General features: G+C 38.0%; 1 protein-coding gene across 2 annotated transcripts in view; it reads right to left on the bottom strand.

The window, feature by feature from the left end:
* The window catches only part of Aplf (aprataxin and PNKP like factor), a 59066-nt gene that overhangs the window by 35943 nt on the left and 653 nt on the right, over positions 1–22470 (bottom strand). The window contains exons 2-3 of one of the 2 annotated variants that reach the window (XM_038320150.2): positions 19584–19655; positions 103–275 (exon numbers count right to left, since the gene is read on the bottom strand). In XM_038320150.2, the coding sequence (XP_038176078.1) occupies positions 103–275; positions 19584–19655 (245 nt within the window). Of the gene's footprint in view, positions 1–102; positions 276–474; positions 720–19583; positions 19656–22470 lie in introns of those variants that run through there. The other variant, XM_038320151.2, reaches the window with a different exon arrangement.

The following is a 22470-nucleotide window of genomic DNA, read 5'->3' as shown; positions in this document are numbered from 1 at the left end:
TTATGTGGTTACTGCAGCCCAAATATGACTCAAACCTGAATGATTTTCAGCATTTGTGGAGGTGGTGAAATCAGATTCAAACACCATTACTCACAAACTCACCTTAAAGTGCACTCCAGTTCCACTTCAGCTTGTGTGGAGAAAACACGGAAAGAGTACTTGTTGAGTAACAAGGAAAAGCTCTCCCCAGGATTCAGCCAGCACCACACGTGTGTCTTCATTGGCAAGAGCTGGCTCTCCTCAGAGGAATGACGGAAACACGGATTCGTATGGATCTAATCGGTAAGAGAACACAGTGTGCAACAAGAAAAAGACAACTAAATATGAAATGTTCCCCAATTTTGGTATCAAAACAATTAAGTATAAAATTACTCTTGAAAGTTTAGTAAGCCTAGCACCTAGTACCATAATCATTTGCAAATCAAAAACAGGTTCCCGTGATATTTTGTTTGTGCTGTAACAAATAAAGCTCACCTGAAGTTCAGAGTGGGGGCTAGCCACACTAGTTAGCCATAGAGGCCAGGAAGTGGCAACATGCACCTTTAATCCCAGCACTAAAGAGACTGAGGCAGATGAACCTCTATGAGTTCAAGGCCACCCTAGGCTACCTGAGGTTAAATCAGTCTAAAAAAGAAACAGCCAAGCGGTGGTGGCTCACACCTTTAATCCCTAGGGATCACTAGGGAGGTGCAGATGGGAAGTGATACGGCTGGGCAGAGAGGGAAATATAAGGTGGGAGGAGACAGGAGCACAGATTTCAGTCTGATGTTTTGTAGAGACAGCATTCAGTCTGAGGACTTGTAGAGACAGGATGGCCCATTTGGTCTGAGAGTGCCGTAGAGGTAAGCACTAGTGCTGGCCGCTCTGCACTCTGATCTTCAGGCTTTATCTGTTATGGAACAAAGATAATATCACAACAGGCTCCACCTCCCATCCCTAAAGGATCCAAAGTAGCAAGCAAAAAAATTGATTAGTTAAATAAACTGCTCAATGGATAAGAAGGTGAACAATTAATTCTTGGTATGGGAATGTCCCCACTGTTAATCCAAAACACACTCGTCCCCCCGCAACAGCACTTCTTTGCTATTTATTTTTCCTAATAATTTCTGACACAATTTAAAAATGAAAAACCATGAGGCAGGAGATGGTGTTCAAATACCTCAAGGGTTACTGCTTTCTTTCTAGCTTGGTGAAGAATAATTCTACTTTTAAATAAAACCCCTTCCACAAATATCATTTAGATTGAAAACACAAGTAATTAACACATATAAAAAACAAAACTATTACTGCATTAACTATTTTAGATATATTATTCCACTGACTGCCTCCATATTAGCAAAGATAATTAGTTTTCTCAAGAGTAATTTTTAAAAGACCTATTGAAAGGGACTTCAAAGTTTGCAAATATGAATTGGTTAGCAGTGTTCGCAGGTAAAGATGCCTGCCACCACACTTGAGGACCTAAACTCCATCCCCAGAACCCAAATGATGGAAGGAGAGAACCAATTTCAGCAAGCTGTCCTCTGCTCTCTCTCTCTCTCTCTCTCTCTCTCTCTCTCTCTCTCTACACACACACAACACACACACAGAGTAATAAAAAAATCTTAAATGTAATCAAGATAAGACTGGCTATTTCTATTATTATTATTATTATTATTATTATTAGGTTTTGAAATAAAGAACACTTACTGTATAATAACTTAATATATGATAATGCAAACAAAACAATGTAAAATCTGTGATTTTTTCAACAAATTCTAATACAGAACAACTCTCCCTGTGACCTTTCCTGTTACATCTACTAAATTATTTTTTCTAGAGAAATCAACAATTTCCCTAGTATACCATCTTAATCACTCAGCATTTTTATTGATCAGCCATTTTAATATACTCAAACTACCTAAAAATGGAGAATATCATTTTTTTAGTCTAGTATTTTATTAATCCAAAAGCACTTTACAAGAAAATATAAGTATGGCTTATATCATTATTTAGGCAATAACACATCCCAAGGAATTATAAAAGATTGGTTTAAAACATCAAATCATCAAGCAGCTATCAAATCTACCCACAAAAACAGAGAATTAATGTTCCTTGATAAGCAACATGGAGCTGGAGACCAATTAAAAGTTTCACCCATACTGACTAACATTCATGGTGCTGAAATGTATTTTGCATGTGACCAGAGGAGAAAAATAATGAACAATTTACCTAGTTACAAATCCTGGGGCCTACAGCAAAGACTGGCCTACACGATAAACCAGTAAAACGTGGCACAAATGTTATGGGAGAAAGCAACCACTTTTTTAAAAATAAGGTTTAAGGCCTGCTCCATGAGATGAACTCATGCCTGGCACTGCTGAGACAGACAAGAGTCTGAGACTAAATAGAGCATGGGCCGGGGGCCACTGCTACTAATCTGCTGAGGCAGTGGCTCTCGACCTGCGGGTTGTGACCCCTTTGGGGGTTGCATATCAGATATACTGCATATCAGATATTTATGTTATGATTTATAAAAGTAGCAAAATTACAATTATGAAGTAGCAACAAAATAATTTTATGGCTGGGGGTCAGCACAACATGAGGAACTGTATTAAAGAGTCACAGCTTTAGGAAGTGAGAACCACTGTAGTAAAGGAACACAGCAATGAAATGATTCCTAATGTTATATGCTACAGCCACAGAGCAGAGCATCACTCAACCCTCCCTGGAGAAGCTTCTTCTTGAAGTAGACGGTAATTATCAAAATCCACAGCTGAACCATATGGAGAAAGTGGAAGACTTTCTAGGCTCAGCCCTAAATGGAAACCTTTATCAAACCCCCAAGGCTCTATGCAAAAGAGGAATGGGAAAGAGTCTAAGAGCAAGAGGCATCCCCGCCGCATACACAATACCATCTCTGTCCTAAATCTAAGTTAGATATATGGATCTAAGGTTCTTTATAATCTAAAATTTTATTCAACTAAATCACTAAAACTCTTTAAGGCAAATCAGAAGTTTTAGCACCCCCCCAAAAAAATAGCAATTTTAAAGAAAATACCTGTTATAGAATCATAAACAAGAAATAATAAAATGAAGAAAAAATTACTCCATATGACTAAAAGATCTCCGACTCTAATTCCTACTCGAAAAGTCACTGACTATATAAGATCATGCCTTTTCCAGAACCTTGACACTGCAAGCTGTTAAACACGATGTCAAGTCTCCAAAAGCAATACCAAGAACAGTAAAAAAATAAACTTTACTTTCTCCTGGGTCTAAGGGTCATATTTACTGGAAAATTCCTAAAAATATATATTAAGTAAAATTTAAAAGATAAACATAAGTATAGTTATAATTAAAATGCTTTACTATTTTAAACTCGAGTTTCCTATCTATAATCTTTATTTTTAAAAATGTATTTCCTATATCGAGGGGGCTGGACATTGCTACAGTATGCATGGACGCTAGCTCCACTTTCCAGCTTCTGAGATAGCATTCCTGGTTTGTGCACAGTGTCTTCCTGCCTCGGCACTGAGGTTACAGGTCACATCACTGAACTATTTACCTACCAAACCAGCTGCCTCCTTGGTCCCAGAGGAGTTTTGTTCCAGTTTCTAGTGTATCTAGTACAGGCTAGTGTTCTAGTAAGGTCACACAGTTGCTTTATGATCGAAATACAGTCTAATTAATGACCCAGGGATAGTGAAGTGAGTCTCCAAGGGAAATCATTTTAACTGAATAGCAATGAATCCTTGCAGAAATATAAGTCCTGGAAAAATTTAACTCAAAGAGAAAATTTTTCCAGTAACATATTCTACTTCCATTTGTGCACATTAATATTATCAGTGCTCTTACATAGCCAAAGAGGAAAGAGAACATCTGAGTACATTTCACCCAACTAGAGAGAACTGAGCACCTGTAATGAGCTAATTTAAGAAATATCCTAGGAAGCCGGGCGGTGGCAGCACATGCCTTTAATCCCAGCACTCAGGAGGCAGAGGCAGGCGGACCTCTGTGAGTTCGAGACCAGCCTGGTCTACAAGAGCTAGTTCCAGGACAGGCTCTAGAAACTACAGGAAAACCCTGTCTCGAAAAACCAAAAAAAATTTAAAAAAAAATTTAAAAAAAAAAGAAATATCCTAGGGCTCAGTGATTAAGAGCATGGGCTGGGTTTGTTGTTGTTGTTTTGTTTTGTTTTCTGCAGAGGACTCAGGTTAGATTCCAAACACCTGCAGGATGGCACATAGACAAATGTAGCTCCACTCCCAGGGAATCCGAGCCCTTTCCTGGCTACCTTGGATACTGCATACAAATGTTACACAGACATACATGCAGACAAAACTCCATACCCATTGAATAGATAAATAAAAATTTTTAACTATTCTAGGTTTTAGAATACAAATGTCCTTCATTAACACTGGGAAAATTTAAATAAACTTAAAATCTTCATACATTAGTAAACAGGATGGTCGCCTAATGACCTATTTTTGATACATTAAAATTAATTTAACGGCAATTAAATTTTGTTCAGAGGAGTTTTCAGCATTGAGTAAAAAAATAAAGAGAAAACATGAGATTTATTTAACTTTTTGTGATTCTCCTGATCTGTAGTGATGAGGTGCGGGCAGGCCTGCTTTTCATCCTGCCCGGCTCCCAGCCACCGGCTAGCTTATGCCCCGAAATAACAACACACAAATTGTATTCTTTTAAATACTGCCTGGCCCATTATTTTCAGCCTCTTACTCACATCTTGACTAACCCATATCAAATAATCTGTGTAACACCACAAAGTGGTGTCTTACCAGGAAAGATTCAGCATGGCTGACCTGGCGGCTGGCTTCATCGCATCTATCTCCCTGAGGAGAGGCATGGCGGTCTGCCCAGAGAGGAGAGGCGGGGCAATTGTCTGAGCCATCTACCTCACTTCCTTTATCCTGTTCTGTCTACTCCACCTACCTAAATCTTGCCCTATCAAAAAGCCAAGGCAGTTTGTTTATTAGCCAATGAGAATCCTCCATCACTGATCAACTCATTCATAAATAGAAACACCTATTTTCTGTCACCTAAAAATTTTCAGCTGTCATTTGAAGCAAGAGCAAAGATGCACAAACAACAGGAGTTATAATAGTAACAAGACTGTGCGCTGATTCAGAATGCAGAAGGGTGACTGGGCCTTTAAGGACAAGACAGCACCCATGGATGAATGGATCCGAAATACAGCTGATATCAGATCTCATACTTACAACGCTATTTGGATAGAAGATGTGATTTCTAAAACTTTTAAGAAAAATCTAAAGGTCAGCTTTTAAATTGTGATAAACAAGGTCATCTGAAAAGGCACTGTAGGTAAGGCATTCCTAGAAACAATGTTTTTTCTAGAGATGATCCAAACAGAAGGCCCCAACCTTCTGGAGTATGCAGAACATATGGCAAAGGCCAGCACTGGACTAATGAATGCAGATCAACAAGGGACAGGCAAGGTAACCCTTTTCCATTGGGAAATGCCTAGGCCCTAATATCAAATTTGATTCAGTCATTCCCTGTCACCACTGAGGAAACTAATCCACAGAGCAACTAAAAGACTTAATGTCTGTTGTTAAAAACCATACTACTGTGGATGACTGAACAACTTCAATAGAAACAAAATTTTCAGGAGAGACTATAAAACATGTATTTTGGTAAACTTCTATAAATGATATAATGATCAAAGACCACATCTAAAATGATCAAAGACCAAGGCTAAAAATACAAATAAATGGCATTGTATTTGAAAGCTAGGTTAACACAGGTGCAAATGTAACAATAATTTCACCAAAATCTTGGCATCCAGATTGGCTTCTTCAGAAGATAAATATTTAGCTTCTAGGGATTGGAACTTTATCTCAGGTAAAACACAGTACAAGATGGGTCGAATGTATAGGCCAGAATGACAGGAAAATTAAAGTCATGTGTGGCTAGCATAACAATGAATTTATGGGGAGGTGAATTGGTACAGGAACAGAAAACACACATTAACATTCGCCCAATCTCAGAAACAAACTATAAAATAAAGAATGCTTTTGAGAGAAATATTGAAAGGTATTTTCAAGAACAGTCACTGACCAAGTTGTACATAAGCAGGGCACAAAGCTATTGAGCTTTCAGAGGTACCAACCACCCTACCTTTAAAATGAATAACTGACAAACCTGTCTTGGTAGAACGATAGCCTTTGACATCAGAAAAATTACAGGTACTAGAAAAGATGGCACAGGAGCAGCTAAATGCTCAAAATATTGAAGAACTGACTAGTACTTGGAACTCTCCTATGTATGTCACTAAAAAGAAATCTGGAAAATGGAGAATGGTAACAGATTTGATAGCTATTAATAAGAGTTGATGGGCTCTTTATAATCTGGAAATCCCTTGCCTTCTTTATTACCTAAAGGATGGCCAACTGTAGTGATTTAAAAGACTGCTTTTATACTATATTTGTACAGGAACAGGATAGAGAAAAATTTGACTTCACAGTGCCTACTTAAAATAATTTCCAACCTGTGGGTACTGGAGGCACACACCTTTAATCCCAGCACTAGGAAGCAGAGGCAGATGGATCTCTGTGAGTTCAAAGCCAGCCTGGTCAACAGAGTGATTTCCAGGACAGGCTCCAAAGATACACAAAGAAACCCTGTTGCTGTAGGAATTCCTATATCCAGTAGCTTTTAAGTTACCTGCCCACTTGGGCGTAGTCTCTTATACTGTAAATGCTGATGTAAAGCGCAGGTCTGGCTTCCCTTCCAGCTGCAGGATTCGGTTGCTGTTTCCTGTTTGAGCAGAGGACTGTGATCTGTGAGTCTATCCCTAAATAAATAACCCTCTATTATACTCAATTCTGAGCTAGTGTGGGATTTCTTTTAAGCATCCGTCATCATCTGGCACCCAATGTGGGGCTGAACTCCACACCTACCAAGGTGGACCAGCTTAAAGGCATAACCGGTCCACAGCTCAGAAAGTCTCCCACTCCCACCCGCCTAGCTTGCTTTTACCTACTAAGCGTTTTTTTGTAAAAACCCCTGCCACGGCAGAGCTAAGTGCATGTGGTGACTTGGAAATTTCCCAAACTCACGCACATCCCCACCACTGCCGCATTCCCTGTCACAAGGCAACTTGCGCAGATTCTGATTTGTGCTCCCTGCCCATGAGTTCTGTGGGCTTCTTGCTCCATGTACGGAATTGATTTAATTGCTTTTAATTTGTCAAGCAAGGCATATTTCTCAGTATTTAAATAGCACCAAGGCAAAAAACCAAAGGGGCTCAGGACTGTTCATGTCACCAGGTTGCAACGCTGGTCATGACTCTGCAACCATGACACCTGCTGGACAATTAAGATTATTACACCTAAAACAATTTACCAGACCTCATAACTAACATAAGGTAAATATTTTATTAATTGAAAGTTATATAATTGCAAGCAATATTACAATAGAGAATTTTAGTAAGTTTTTTGCTAATACTATGGATTATATTCTGCAAGGATTATATAGTCATTGTGATACATCCATTCATTGGGACTCAGATTTTTTTCTTGATATCATATCCTTAAGAAAATGGTTTAATAACATAGCAAAGAATGGGGCACATTTAGAAATGATACAGTCTTTACAGACTAATAATGAACAGCTAGTTGACAGGATTAATACCATTGAAAATCAAGTTACCTGAAAAAAATAATACTATTGAAAAGGGTAACATTAATTTGACAGACAAAATTAAATCCATGTCAAAGGGTACTGAGAAATTATTTTAAAGAATTCATATTGATGAATTTGACAATCAAAATTTCTTTTAAAAGATATGATAAATTAGCAGATAAGAGTATCTCTCCAGAAAGACAATCTGCATGCTATCCAAATAATATCCAAGGATGAGATGTTATCTTTAAAGGAAAAACTTCAGACCTTGTAATCACATGTGCAGAATGAGGACCAGAGGCTAGGTGCCTCAATGAAATTGCTAGAAATATATACAGGCCAGGAGATTCGGGCTTTACAAAAGACAGTAGAAAAAGATTTGAACTGATTGAGGAAATTATTGGAGCTGATGAGCAGGGAAAGAAGATACAAGGATAGAATTTAACATCACTAGTAGCTGTCAGAGATGACTTACCCAGGGTTTTTAGCTTCCTACCCTGTAATTTATTCTGACAAAGCACCAAGTTCTAAAGGCCCAAAAGGATCCAAAGAAGGTAGATGGATACCTATACAAATGAATGATCTAAAAGAAATTAAGCAAGCTGTTGTAACTTATGGCTTGCATTCGGCATTTGTCAGGGAGATGATAAAGACATGGTCTTCTAGCATTAAAGCGATGCCACACGACTGGCTTCAGTTAGTTTCAGCAGTCATGGATGATGGGCCTCAACTGATGTTTAAATGTTATTTCAGAGAAGAGGCTAAAATTTTAGAAAAACTGGGAAAAGCAAAAGGACTTGAGACTTTCCGAGATCAAATTCTTAGTGAGGACACTTATGCTGACCCACAGGCTCAAAGTCTTTACAATAAACAAATCTTGTCCCTATGCCACAAAGCAGCCTTAAATGTTTGGGAGAGCATTCAAGAACTAGGAAAACAAATTGAATCATATACCAGGGTTAAAGAGGGCCTGAGAAAACCCTTTAGTGACTTTTTACAAAGATTAACTAAGGCTGTACAAACAGGAGTAACAGACCCAGAGGCTAGATGAATACTTATTGAATATCTGCCTTTTAAAATGCCAACTTAGAATGCAAAAAGACACTTGAGCCTTTAAAGATTAGATCAGCACCTATGGATGAATGGATCCTGCATACAATGAGCACTGAAACATTTAACTATAACATTGAATCTTGGATAGGAGAAGAAATTTGCAAAGGAATGAGGGGACATCAAAATGCCAAATGTTTTAATTGTGGTAGAATAGGACATCTGAGAAGGGATTGTAGACAAGGAATTCCTAGGAATATCTCCTCTGGGAATGACAAGAATAGGAGGACTCAGCCTTCAGGTAGATGTAGAAGGTGTGGCAAAGGCCGACATTGAACCAATGAATACATATCAACAAAAGACAGACGAGGCAACCCGATACCATCAGGAAACTCCTAGTCATTCCCAGTTACTATGGATGACATGTCTCACCAGGAACATTAAAAAATCCAGAGCCTTCAGGAAAAAAAAAACTTACTATTCTGGATGATGGAATAAACATGGAGAAAAAAATCAAAAATTCCAGTAGGAAATAGGAAACATATATTCTGGCAGACTTCTATAAATGATCAAAGACCAAAGCTAAGAGTGCATATAAATGGCATTGTAATTGTGGGTTTGATAGACATGGGTGCACACATGAGTATCATTACTCCAGAATCCAAACTGGCCTCTTCAAGAGGCAGATGATCAATTCCTAGGAATTGGAACCCTACCTCGAGTAAAACAAAGCATGAGATGGCTTGAATGCATAGGGCCAGAAAGACAGAGAGGATGGCTGAGGCCATACGTAGCTAATACTGCAGAGAATATGTGGGGTCATGACCTGCTGTAGCAATGGAATACCCAGATTAACATTCCTGCAGTTCCAGGAACTCATAATTCTGGGAAGGATATTATAAGGTACACAAAGGTCGCCAGCCATTCAGGCTGTACAAGAACACAAAGCAACTAGCAAACCTTTAGAGGTACCAACAACCCTACCTTTAAAATGGTCAACTGAGAAAATAATATGGGTTAAACAGTGGCTGTTAACAGAAGACAAACTGCAGGCTTTAGAACAATAACAACAAGAGCAACTAGATGAAGAATTAACCAGCCTGGAATTCTTCTAAATTTTTGTTTAAAAGAAATCTGGTAAATGGAGAATGGTGACAGATCTAAGGGCTATCAACAAGGTAATTCAACCTACGGGCCCTTTACAATCTAGAATTCCTCTGCCTTCTCTATTACCAAAAGGATGGCTTCTTATAGTTATTGATGTAAAAGACTGTTTCTTCACTATACCTTTATAAGAACAGGACAGAGAAAAATTTGCCTTCACAGTGCCTACTTAAAATAATTCTCAGCCTACTAGGTGATACCAGTGGACCATCCTTCCACAAGGAGTACTCAACAGTCCCACCCTGTGCCAATACTTTGTAAGTCAGCCACTGGAAATAATATGTAAAAAATTTCCTAAATCTATAATTTACCAGTACATGAATGACATTTTGCTATCTGATTCAAACACAGACACTTTAGAATGTTTGAAGAAGTGAAGAACATTTTGTCAAAATGGGGGTTACAAATTGCTCCTGAAAAAATACAGAGGAGATTCTGTCAGTTACCTAGGTTATAAAATAGACTTACAGAAAATTAGAACACAAAAGGCACAGATTAGAAGAGACCAATTGCAGATTCTGAATGATTTGAAGATTGTTAGGAGACATTTCCAGTCTATCACCAGCTGTTGGGATAACACTTGGTCTAATATTTCATTTAAACAAAACCTTAGATGGTAACAAAGACTTGAATAGTCCCAGAGAATTAACAGCTGAAGCGGAAAAGGGATTGATTGTTATTGAAGAAAAATTACAGGAGGCACATGTGGATAGGGTGAATCCAAATCTTAATTGTATTTTAGTCATATTGCCTTCCAGAATTTCCCCTACTGAATTTTTTTTTTTTTTTGATTTTTCGAGACAGGGTTTCTCTGTGGTTTTGGAGCCTGTCCTGGAACTAGCTCTTGTAGACCAGGCTGGTCTCGAACTCACAGAGATCCGCCTGCCTCTGCCTCCCGAGTGCTAGGATTAAAGGCGTGCGCCACCACCGCCCGGCTCCCCTACAGAAATTTTAAAGCAAAGAAAGATATTATCTTTTTTTTAACCACAAACCAAGCAAAAAATTAAAAACTTATGTGGAAAAAGTCTCCAAATTAATTATAAAAGGAAAACTGAGACTTCATCAACTAGCAGGTATAGACATAGCAGAGATTATAGTGTCTTTTACTACTGATGAAATTAAAAAATTATGTGAAGACAATGAACCTTGGCAAAGAGCTTGTGCTAATTTTTTAGGAGAGTTTAATAGCAATTATCCCAAAAGTGATAGAATTAATCTTATAAAGAGAACTAATTGGATCCTTCCCCACATTGTATGGGACACACCAATAACTGGAGCCCCTACATTCTATACTGATGCAAATAAATCAGGAAAGGCAGGTTACAAATCAGAAGATTTAAGTAATGTGAAACAAAACCCTTATCATTCTGTCCAAAAGGCAGAATTATATGCTATTCTCATGGTACTAAGAAATTTTAAAGAACCTCTTAATATAGTTACTGATTTGCAATATGCAGAAAGAGTTGTTTCACATGTTGAAACTGCTGAATTTATACCAGATGATACAGAATTGACTTCATTATTCATACAGGTTCAAGGCATAATCAGGAATAGGCTCTGTCCCATATACATAACACACATACGATCCCATATGGGTCTGCCAGGTCCTCTAGCACAAGGTAATGCAGAAATTGATTGATTATTGATTGGAAATGTGTTGAAGGCCTCAGAATTTCAAAAGAAACATCATATCAATAGCAAACGTTTAAAGAAAGAGTTTTCCATTACATGGCAACAAGCTAAGGAGATGGGTGTGTTCTACTTTGCAGAATTTGCAAAATTAACGTATGTACACCATACTACTGACACTTACTCAGGTTTTCAATGGGAAACTGCCTTGAGCTCAGAAAAGGCTGATTCAGTAATCACACATTTATTAGAAGTTATGGCCATCATGGGTATACCTGCACAAATAATGACAGATAATGGTCTAGCATATGCTTCTAATAAAATTAAACAGATTTTTGCTTATTATAATATAAAGCATATTATAGGTATACCAAACAATCCTGCAGGTCAGGCAGTTAGAGAAAGATAAAATTGAATTATAAAGGATATGTTAAACAAACAGAAAGGGATGGAATACCCCCCAAATAGATTACATAATGCTTTATTAACCTTGAATTTTCTTAACGCTAATGAGAAAGACACAACAGCAGCAGAGAGACACTGAATAATAGAAAACTCTTCTGAATTAAATCAGCTGGTGTATTTCAAGGATGTGTTGACCTCACAATGGAAGCCAAGAGATGTGCTACATTGGGGAAGGGGGTTTGCTCTTGTTTCAAAAGGAGAGAAAAGTTATGGATGCCATCAAAATTAATAAAGATTTGGTTTGAAAAAGAGGAAGCTCTTGAGAAAGAGAAATGATGGCTCCACACAGGTGGTAAGGAAACCACATAAGGGTTGGGGCAGGGTTATGTTCTTTTCTTTGCAGGAAAATATTCATCTCCAAAAAGTTAAGAGACCCTGGACATCTAGATGCCTAAAGAGGAAAAGATAATTATCCAGATAAGATCACCAAGCAAAGAGAATTATCATTTATGGGGACAAGTCATCTGAGGGTAAGAATCTCTGAATACTAACTAAAATAATAATCATGACTCACTTAAAAATCAAAGCTGGCTTTGGAGTTGGACACTTGCTCTGTCCTTTCTAAATCCAAGCATGTTGTTAAAATAAAAATTCAGTGTTTCTGTCTCATGTCAGAAGCTATGGTATAGGACAGAAAGAAAAAAGAATTTAGAAAAAAATGTATTTTTCTTTATGCCTATTTTTGTCTCTATCATACCTTTCATTGAATATATGTCTGTATAAATAATGTTTAAGTTTTCCACAATGAACAATTAATTTTCCTACAGTAATCTTTGAAGTTTCCAGGGTGAAGATGGGGCCCCACAACAACAACTCCACCTGGTTGATATGATGTCATGATGCTGATAGTGCTACTGTAAGACCTGTTTTGGGTACCAGCTGCTCAAGATGGTTCCAACTTGGATAGCTGAAATGGTGTACTTTTTTACAACATTCTGGTCAGAACTCCAAATAGGAACCTCAGAAAAACCCTGCCAAATACTCAGAGACTATTTCCAATTATACCAGACAATAATCTTGGAACTTAACTATCATTTTACTTTCACAGGATCCCATAGAAAGAGCATCACCCTCATGACAGTTGGAAGTAATCCTAGAAGACGATGTTCCCTCACCCAACAAAGTTTGTCCTCAGGGTTAGGTACATCAAAAAGGGGTTGATTATAATTGTTATGGGGTTGGGAGTTGGGAGGAAAATTATGTAGGCTCAGGGATCTCTTTTTAAAAAAAGGAAATTGGATGGGATAATAGATTAGTGTTAGTTTATATGCACTAATAATAATAATGAGTAATGGAGTGAATACTTGCGAGCTATTATTTATAGGCAATTTATATTGGTATAGATTCTTGTATATTGATACAAACAAATTATAATGAATATGTACCTATTTTCATGTACAATATTTGTATACCTAGGCAAAGTTATTTTGTCATATTGTATGTATGCATGTTTCTACCTCTGCTTAAGACATTTTGTATACTGATGCAATTTTAGGACATATTTATCATATTGTAATATACATTTCAACCTCTGATGAAGATACTTATACATTGTTTACATTTTGAGATCATTGTACTTTCTCATTTGTTGCAGTTGTTTAAAGATTAATATTCTAATATGAAGTCTTAGTCTTTAAGTTATATAGGTATTAATAATTATAGGTCAATAGTCATCCATGTTTGTCATACTTATAGTTAGACTAATCAGGTTCTTTAGATACATAGAGATTGTATTCTGCATAGATAGGTAATCTTCAACTACTTCAAAGAGCTGTAGAATATGGCATTTAAATAACTTAGGGTTCTGTCTGACACGAGACATGATTGCTCCTGGCAGCACTGATCTATTCCCAAGAGAATGTTGAGCAGAGATGACACTCCACTTGGAACTTGTTTTCTTCTTGGCAAAACTGGCCTTTGGGCAAGGAATTGCCCATGCATCAAACACTGACAAAATGCACGATGTCCAGACAGGACAAGCAGGATACAAGAAAAAAGACTGTCAAATCTTGCCAAGACAGGGTAAGATGGTTTTGAAAAGTTTCCTGCCTCTGAAAATGGTCTGTCAGTTACTCTAGGCCTTAGCCAAAGTTGGTTGCTCCAACATTGCAAATTAGATTGCCCAGGTAGCCAGTTATCTCTGTCATTTGTTGCACATTTTGGAAGTTGCTTGATTGTTCTTCCTGCTTACTCAAGTAATGTTATTTCCTTTCTTGGGTCTTCGATGGGGTTGAAGACTAGATAGTTGCAGTTACTTTCCTCTCATGACATAGCCAAGTTATTTATACTACAAGATTTAAACTCCTTAGGATAGGATAATTATTGAAATATTTATCACATTTCTTGCCTGATATTGTTTATACTGGTTGTAATTCTAATTTTCATACCTGATATTTGTTATTATTGTATATAATTTTGTATTAGGCTTAGAAATGTCTTATTTGGGGCTAGAGAGATGGTTCAGCGGTTAAGAGCATTGCCTGCTCTTCCAAAGGTCCTGAGTTCAATTCCCAGCAACCACATGGTGGCTCACAACCACTGAGCCATCTCTCCAGCCCCTGAGTAATTTATTTCAAACCTTTCAAGGTGATAAGGACTTAAATAGTCCAAGAAAACTATCAGCTGTGGCTGAGAGAGAATTGGCTTTGGTAGAAAAGAAATTAAAGGAAGCACACATGGATCATTTGGCTTCAGAGCTGGATTGTATACTGGTTATTCTACTTTCTATGCATTCTCCAACAGCATATTAACAGCAAAGGTTTGAAGAAAGTTTCCTACCACTTGGCAACAAGCCAAAAAAAAAATTATAAGGGATGTCCTATTTGTTTTTTATATAACCAAACTCCATTACCAAACCCAAGAGGTACTCAAAGAAATGAAATTTGGCAAATGGATGTGGTTTATTTTGTGGAGTTTGGACAATTAAAGTATATGCACCATACCACAGAAATATAGTCAGGATTTCAATGGGAAACTGGTTTGAGTTCTGAAAAGGCTAATTCTTTAATTACATATTTATTAGAAGTCATGGCCATTATGGGAATACCCATACAAATTAAGACTGACAATGCTCCAGCATATGTCTTTAGAAAAATGAAACATTTTTTCGCCTATTGCAATATAAAGCATATTACAGGTATATCACACAAGCCTACATGGCAAGCAGTTATAGAAAGGTCTAATCGCACTTTAAACGCTATGCTTAAGAACAGAAAGAAGTAAAAATGATCTCCAGAGATAGATTACATAATGCTTTATTAACTTTAAATTGTTTAAATGCTAATAAGAAAGGAACAATGGCTGCAGAGACATTGGCTAGTAGAAAAAAAAACTGTTGAATTAAATCAGTCTGAATACTTTAAAGATGTGCTGACCTCAAATGGAAACCAGAATATGTGTTATGCTGGGGAAGCGATTTCGCTTTTGTTTCCACAGGATAAGAAAACCTATGAATACCATCAAGTTTGATAAAGATTAAATTCAAAGCCGGGCGGTGGTGGCGCACGCCTTTAATCCCAGCACTCGGGAGGCAGAGGCAGGCGGATCTCTGAGTTCGAGGCCACCCTGGTCTACAAGAGCTAGTTCCAGGACAGGCTCTAGAAACTACAGGGAAACACTGTCTCGAAAAACCAAAAAAAAAAAAAAAAAAAAAAAAAAAAAAAAAAAAAAAAAAGATTAAATTCAAACAGGAGAGACCTCTTGATTAAGCGAGATAATAGTTCATCAAATACCATGACCATTCAGTCTAAACTAACATACACAACTAACAAATGTCTTTCATTTGATCAGATATAACCTGCCAAAAAAGAGAAATCAGCAAAGTTAGAGTTGGGACAGAGTTTTGTTTTTGTCTTTCCAGGAGAATAATAGCATCCAACTAAGGAATGAAGACCACTGGACAATGAGACATCAGAAGAAGGACAAACCATCAAGAGAAAAATGTCCCAATAAAAAGAATAAATTGACCTTATGGTATAGCATACTTCCAACAGGATAGAATTTCATAAATTTTCCCAAATGTTTGTTTCTGGTGTTCTCTACAGACATGTATGGCAAATGGTCTTTTTTAATCCCAATTCAATTAAAAATTAAAGTTGGCTTTGGAATTTGAGTATGGCTTTCTCCTTCTCTAAACCAAAGCATGCTTGTTAAAGAAAAATCCAAAATCTCTGTCTCATATCAAAAGAGTTACCTAGTATGGGACTGAAGAAAATCAAAATTATGGGACTATTCTATGGTCACTAATCTCATAATCCTTAAATTTTATTTTGGCTCTCTAAAACTTTTCTTAACATATAAATATCTCAAATTTTATAAGATTACTATATATCTGGCCGGGCGGTGGTGGCGCATGCCTTTAATCCCAGCACTCGGGAGGCAGAGGCAGGCGGATCTCTGAGTTCGAGGCCAGCCTGGTCTACAAGAGCTAGTTCCAGGACAGGCTCTAGAAACTACAGGGAAACCCTGTCTCGAAAAACCAAAAAAAAAAAAAAAAAAGATTATTATATATCTGTATATAGACTTTCTATCATGATATTAGTGGTCATATAGAGTACAAACTAATCCTAAAAATAAGTTTCATCTAGCTTCCTGTACAAGATTTTGGACTTGAGTCTGAAGCAGGTAACTAGGAACTAAGTTTGTGTACCTCAGATGTATTTAACAGATTGTGGTCTTTTAACCTGTCAGAGATCTGCTGCAGATAACATTTAAAATGTTTAAGTTGTCTGCAGTGAACTGTGGCCATTCCCAGCAGTGACCTTTGAGGTTTCCAAGAAGATGATGGGGCCCTGCAATGACAATTCCACCGGGACTGTGTTAATACCACTAAGCTGACAAACATCATCCAAATATCAGCTTTGAAGTACAAACTGCTCAGGACAGTTTCAAGGTGGTTAGCTGAAATGTGTGGCCTCACAGACTCTCCAGCCAGGACTTCAGAGAAAGCCTTGCACTTTCCCACCACACTGGGACTGGACAGCAGCTAGCTCTCCCGGGGCTTCCAGACCTCAGTTTCTCAGGGCCCTCCAAAGATGCTGTCACACACACATCCCCCACCCCAGACCTCAGGAAGTAATTCTAAGAACATGATGCCCACATTCCCAAGAGGTGGGGTGGGTGGGCTTTGGCCATTCAGTGGATTATGGATCACTGTTTGGGGGGTTGGTTACAAGTTGTTATTGGAAAAGGAGGAAGCTAAAGCAAGGAAGTTACATTAAGGAATCTCTGAGGAAATTTTAAAAGGGAGATATAGGAACGATAAGATAAAAGGGTAGATTACTGAATCTACTTTTAAATTAATAACCAACTATTAATCGTAAATATTTTATACTGGTATGGATTTTGGTATATTGATACAAATTTGTTATTTTTGTTACAACATGCTATACTATGCTTTTACTCTTAATGTATTTTTGTATATTGATACAAATTTCAGGTTATTTTTGTTACAATATACTGTATATATATTTCTACTCTTATTTAAGGTATTATACCTATGCAGCTCAGTTAAAAATGTAGTGTAAAGTTCTAGTCATTGAAAGCTATTATTAGAAACAATTTAGGATGATACAGAAATGCATTTAGTAGTTAGTTATCTATACCAATCAAACTTATCATCATATTAAGTATGTTTTTAAGGTCAAACAGAGATGGATTTTAGATAGACGGTCTTCAAACACTTCAGAGATCTAAAGGATATGGCATTTAAGATGTTTTAATAACCTAAACAAATAACATTCTACAGAAACAGGAATGAACATACCCCTTACTCCTTCCCTAGAGGTACTTCTGGAAAGGCAAACTCCTTTATTCTGGGCCATGGTAGTTCATTAGAAGGGCATTAGAAATTGGGTACTGAAAAATAAGTACTTTTATAAAAACCCATGATATATCCACTTCCAGAAATTCCACATTATATTTCTCATCACAGCACTGACTCATGCATTCAACTATGCTAAGAACCTGATACAGCACTACAGTAAATACCAGAGACACAAAGTGAGCACAACTCCCCATATTCAATGAGCTTAAGTGATCTCAACTAAAGAAAATAAGAAAGCGAAGATCCAGAGACTCACAACTGCTGCGCCCCAGAGGGCTGACTGTGACACTGACACATTACATTGTCACGGCACTCAGCACAACATGAGAACGTGCAAAGCGTTCAATGTTATTTATTCAGGGTTGAGATGGTGTGAATTCAGTTCTACTTAAAAGTTTTCCCAGTACTAAATTTAAAAAGCTATTATTGCCACAACAGTTCAAGAAAGAATAATAGAAGGAAATAGTATATTTTTTAAGAACCTGTATAAATTGAAGCAATGACTTATACAACAACAGTAATACAGAAATCATGGGGATAGGGTACAGCTCAGAAGCAGAGCACAAGCCAGATGGGGGTGAAAATACAAAATGGCTAAATGTCATACATCAGTGGATTTAGTTCCATAATATTTATTTCACCAGAAATAAAATACTCCAAAGTAAATGGGGCCTGATACACACAACTCATCCTCCTATACAGTGGAGTCTGCAACTGAAAGAGAATAGTTACAGAGTCTCGGGATCACCCCAGCAAAACACTGATGCTCAGGCTGTAGAGCAAAGGATTAATGCCTCAAATGAAATAGAATAAATTCTACAATTTACAAATACTCACTTCTATACAAAGAACCATAGAAATGGGTTGATAAAAATCCTCTAACACTAGTGAATTTACTTACTACCTCATCTGTCCCCATAAAACTGCACATTATATAGTTACAGGCATTCTTTGGTTTGGGAGAGGAGAACATTGCACACATCCCTTGGAGGCAGGAGGAAGACCTCAGGTGTTTTATCACATTCTTCTCTATTCTCTTGAGACAGAGTCTCTCCCTAGAACTCATGCATTTTTAGCTAGGCCAGGTGGCCAGCAAGCAGCAGGTATACTATGGTTACAGATATTCATGATCTCTTAGTTAGGCTTTCTATTGCTGTGAAGGGCCACCATGATCACAACTCTTACAAAGGAAAACATTTAACTGAGGTGGCATCTTACAGTTCAGAGGTTCCATCCATTATCATCGTGGTGGGGAGCATGGTAGCATGCAGGCAGACATGGTACTGGAGAAGGAGCTGCTACATGTTGATATGCAGGCAACAGGAAGTAGACTGAGACACTGAACGGTATCTTGAGCATATATGAGACCTCAAAGCCTGCCTATGCAGTGACACACTTCCTCCAACAAGACTACACCTACTCCAACAAGGCCACACCTCCTAATAGTGCCATTTTTAGGGGCCATTGTCTTTCAAACCACCACACATAGCTTTTCAGGTGTGTACTAGGGATCAGAGCTCTGGCTCTCACACAGGAAGTGTTCTTCATGTTATAGGTATGTCTATGGGAATTACTCGGCATATCCAGTTATGAACAAAATTACAGTCTACACACAGGCAGTCATCTTCCATTAACTCTAACCACTCAAATTCAGCTCTGTACTACGAGAAACAGTTCACTATTTAGATTTTACCTTGCAAGTATGAGACATAAATTCCTTATTTTCAAACCTTAAACAGGCATCTCTAATCAGACGTTAGAAGGCAAGAGGCAAAGGGTTAAAATGGACCAATAAACTCACTGGTTTGATTCGAAGCTGATTATCCACCACCTCTAGAATGGCATGTCTTCTGGAAACTCTTTTGTCTGTTATCTACAAGGGAAAACATGTCAAATTTAGCCACTCCTTAAAAGACAAACAAAACCCTTAGCAACGCCTATGAAGTCAGTAGGCTAGATACTAAATATATTATTAACTCAATAACTACTTGTCAAATACTTGCTCTCATTTAACACATAACAAAACAGTTAAGAGAAAAGGGGACTTAGCAAAGTCAGGATAGAGTAAATGATTACCAAAAAAGCCTGGAATCTATATATCCCCAAACCCAATTCCTACACATGAAGCCTACCTAGAGAGGATTCCTATCAGTAAAATTTAACAAATAAGAAAAATATTCAAATGTACCAGTTAGGGAACATTTCCAACATAAAAACTCAGCTTGTCATAAATGTTAAGTGATAAATGTGAAGGGTGTGGCCACAATTTAGGCAGACACAGATCGAACAACCTCGTTTCTGTTCTGGGGCCACACGTGTGGCAGTTAAACAGTAAGAAGGCAGAAGGGAAGCAGCCCCAGCCAAACATTCACAGAGAAGAAGAGATCTGCATCTATGTCTTCAGTACAACTACTTCCTGTTTGGAGTTAGCAATTGTCAATTTACACTCACAATTATTTACCCACACCTGTAGTGATGAGCTGTGGGCAGGCCTACTTTTCATCCTGCCTGGCTCCCGCACGGCTAGCTTAAAACCTGAAATAACAACACACAAACTGTACTCATTTAAACACTGCCTGGCCCATTATTTTCAGCCTCTTACTCACATCTTGACTAACCTATATCGAATAATCGGTGTAACACCACGAGTGGTGTCTTACCGGGAAAGATTCAGCATGTCTGACCTGGTGGCTGGCTTCATGGAGACTGTCTTAGAGAGGAGAGGCATGACAATTGTCTGAGCCATCTACCTCACTTCCTTCTTCCTGTTCTGTCTACTCCACCCACCTAAATCCTGCCCTATCAAAAAGGCAAGGCAGTTTCTTTATTAACCAATGAGAGTCCTCCATCACACACCAAAGTTCAAAACTGCATCTATCATAAATGCTGAAATGATCCTCCTTCCCACCTCACTGTAAATATCATAGTTTATCCCTGACTGGTACAGGATAAAAACATCCTAAGCGACAACTATACGACATTACGATCATACGACCTGTCTTACGATTTGTTTACCTACTATCAAATACTTAAGGTCTAGCATTACATATAGCAGGGTCAACATTATCCCTCTGAGCATGCTATAGCAATGTATAGATAAAATTAAACCCATTGAGCCTGCAAAGCCATTGAAACTGTCACCAATCAGTGCTCGTCCTTTAAAATCATGTAGCACTTCCACGCTGATGACATGACTCTGAACGTACAGGGCCACACCACAGTGAGGACCACAACAAGTGATTATTCTGGGAAACCGTTCATTTAAAAAATCTAGGAAAAATATCTTCAAAACCTCATTTCAAATATGGCTATTTCAAAGAAGCAAATATCCTAATTTAAAAAAAAAAAAAAAAAAAAAAAACAGAAATTTAGAGACTCCGCCATTGTTTGTGACGTGTCCGAGTGGACAGAACCAGCAGCAGTTCGAATGCTGAGCTACATGCCGAGCTCCACACGGGGACTTGCCGTGTGCTGCTGCAGCTCTTGTTCACTTTGCATATCTGGATACTGAAAGCCAGGGGCTTTAAGTAACTCAGGCAGTCTCGCTCGGAGCATGCAGTGCTCAAAGTCCTTACTCTTACTAATAGAAATGAGAGAAAAAATGACATATGACAATACCTAAATAAAATCATTCATTCAGAAGCAGTCACAGCAATGCAAACTACTCCTGTTTTTATTGTGAAGATCAAGATCTCATCGTCACTTTGCCACAGATGGACTCTCTAGCTGTCGGGGGAATGTCGTGAGAAAACCACAAGGAAGGTTCCTCTAGGAGTCCACCAAGGCTGCTCCTCTTTTTACACTATCCATCAGCAGGACAGATCTTCCAGGCTAAACTCTAGGAAGAATGGGCTATTTTGAATAATACAAAAGTATAGTGTGACCTCTAGTGGGCACATGGTTTATTCCATTACAAACATCTCTTGGCTTAAAAAAAATGGTTTTCTTGGGTACAGAGTTGCATGCCTGTAACCCCAGCTCTTGGGAGTGAGGCAGGAAAATTGTAAGTTTAAGGGCAGGCTGGGCTATGTAGTGAGATCCTGTCTTTAAAAACAAATACATTTGAAATAACCTAAATTCGCAACACATCCTCCAAAAAGTCATATATATATATATGACTTTTTGGAGGATGACTTTTTGGATATATGTATATATATATGTCAACAACCAGGAAACAGAGATTCCAAAACCCTTTCGCTAACATGCTGGGAAAGACAGCAACAGCGAAATGGTTGAATACTACCAAATACGACTTCATAGTGCAATCTGCAAATGTCTGGTTCTTAATCTTCCCAAAGAGGGTACAGAATATATAGCTTACTGGCCATTTGTGTGTGTGTGTGTGTGTGTGTATCAACTTTTAATGACCACTTTATAGTTCAGCTTTCTCATCTGAACCAGGCTAATAAAAAGCGACTGATTCAAAAGCTTTGAAAGGATTAAATTAGAATATCTCTTTAGCCAATGACTGGTTCGCTATACCCAGACTACTTAAGGGTTAGCTACTGATTTTACCCAAAGGACTGCTATTATCAGGTAAGGCCAACCAGCCCTGCAGAAGAGGCCAGGGGATAAAAAATTAACCTGGGGTGTGGGGGAGGGGCACTGGATTGACCAACCTTTTCTGTAATGGGCCATACAGTGCTGCAAATACTGTAAGCTCTGTAGATCAACAAGCCATATGTTAA

This window comes from Arvicola amphibius, chromosome 2 (assembly GCF_903992535.2).
Source record: "Arvicola amphibius chromosome 2, mArvAmp1.2, whole genome shotgun sequence".
NCBI classification, from domain to species: Eukaryota; Metazoa; Chordata; class Mammalia; order Rodentia; family Cricetidae; genus Arvicola; species Arvicola amphibius.
The sequence above is the reverse complement of the archived record's forward strand: the minus strand, read 5'-3'. Positions and strand labels throughout refer to the sequence as shown.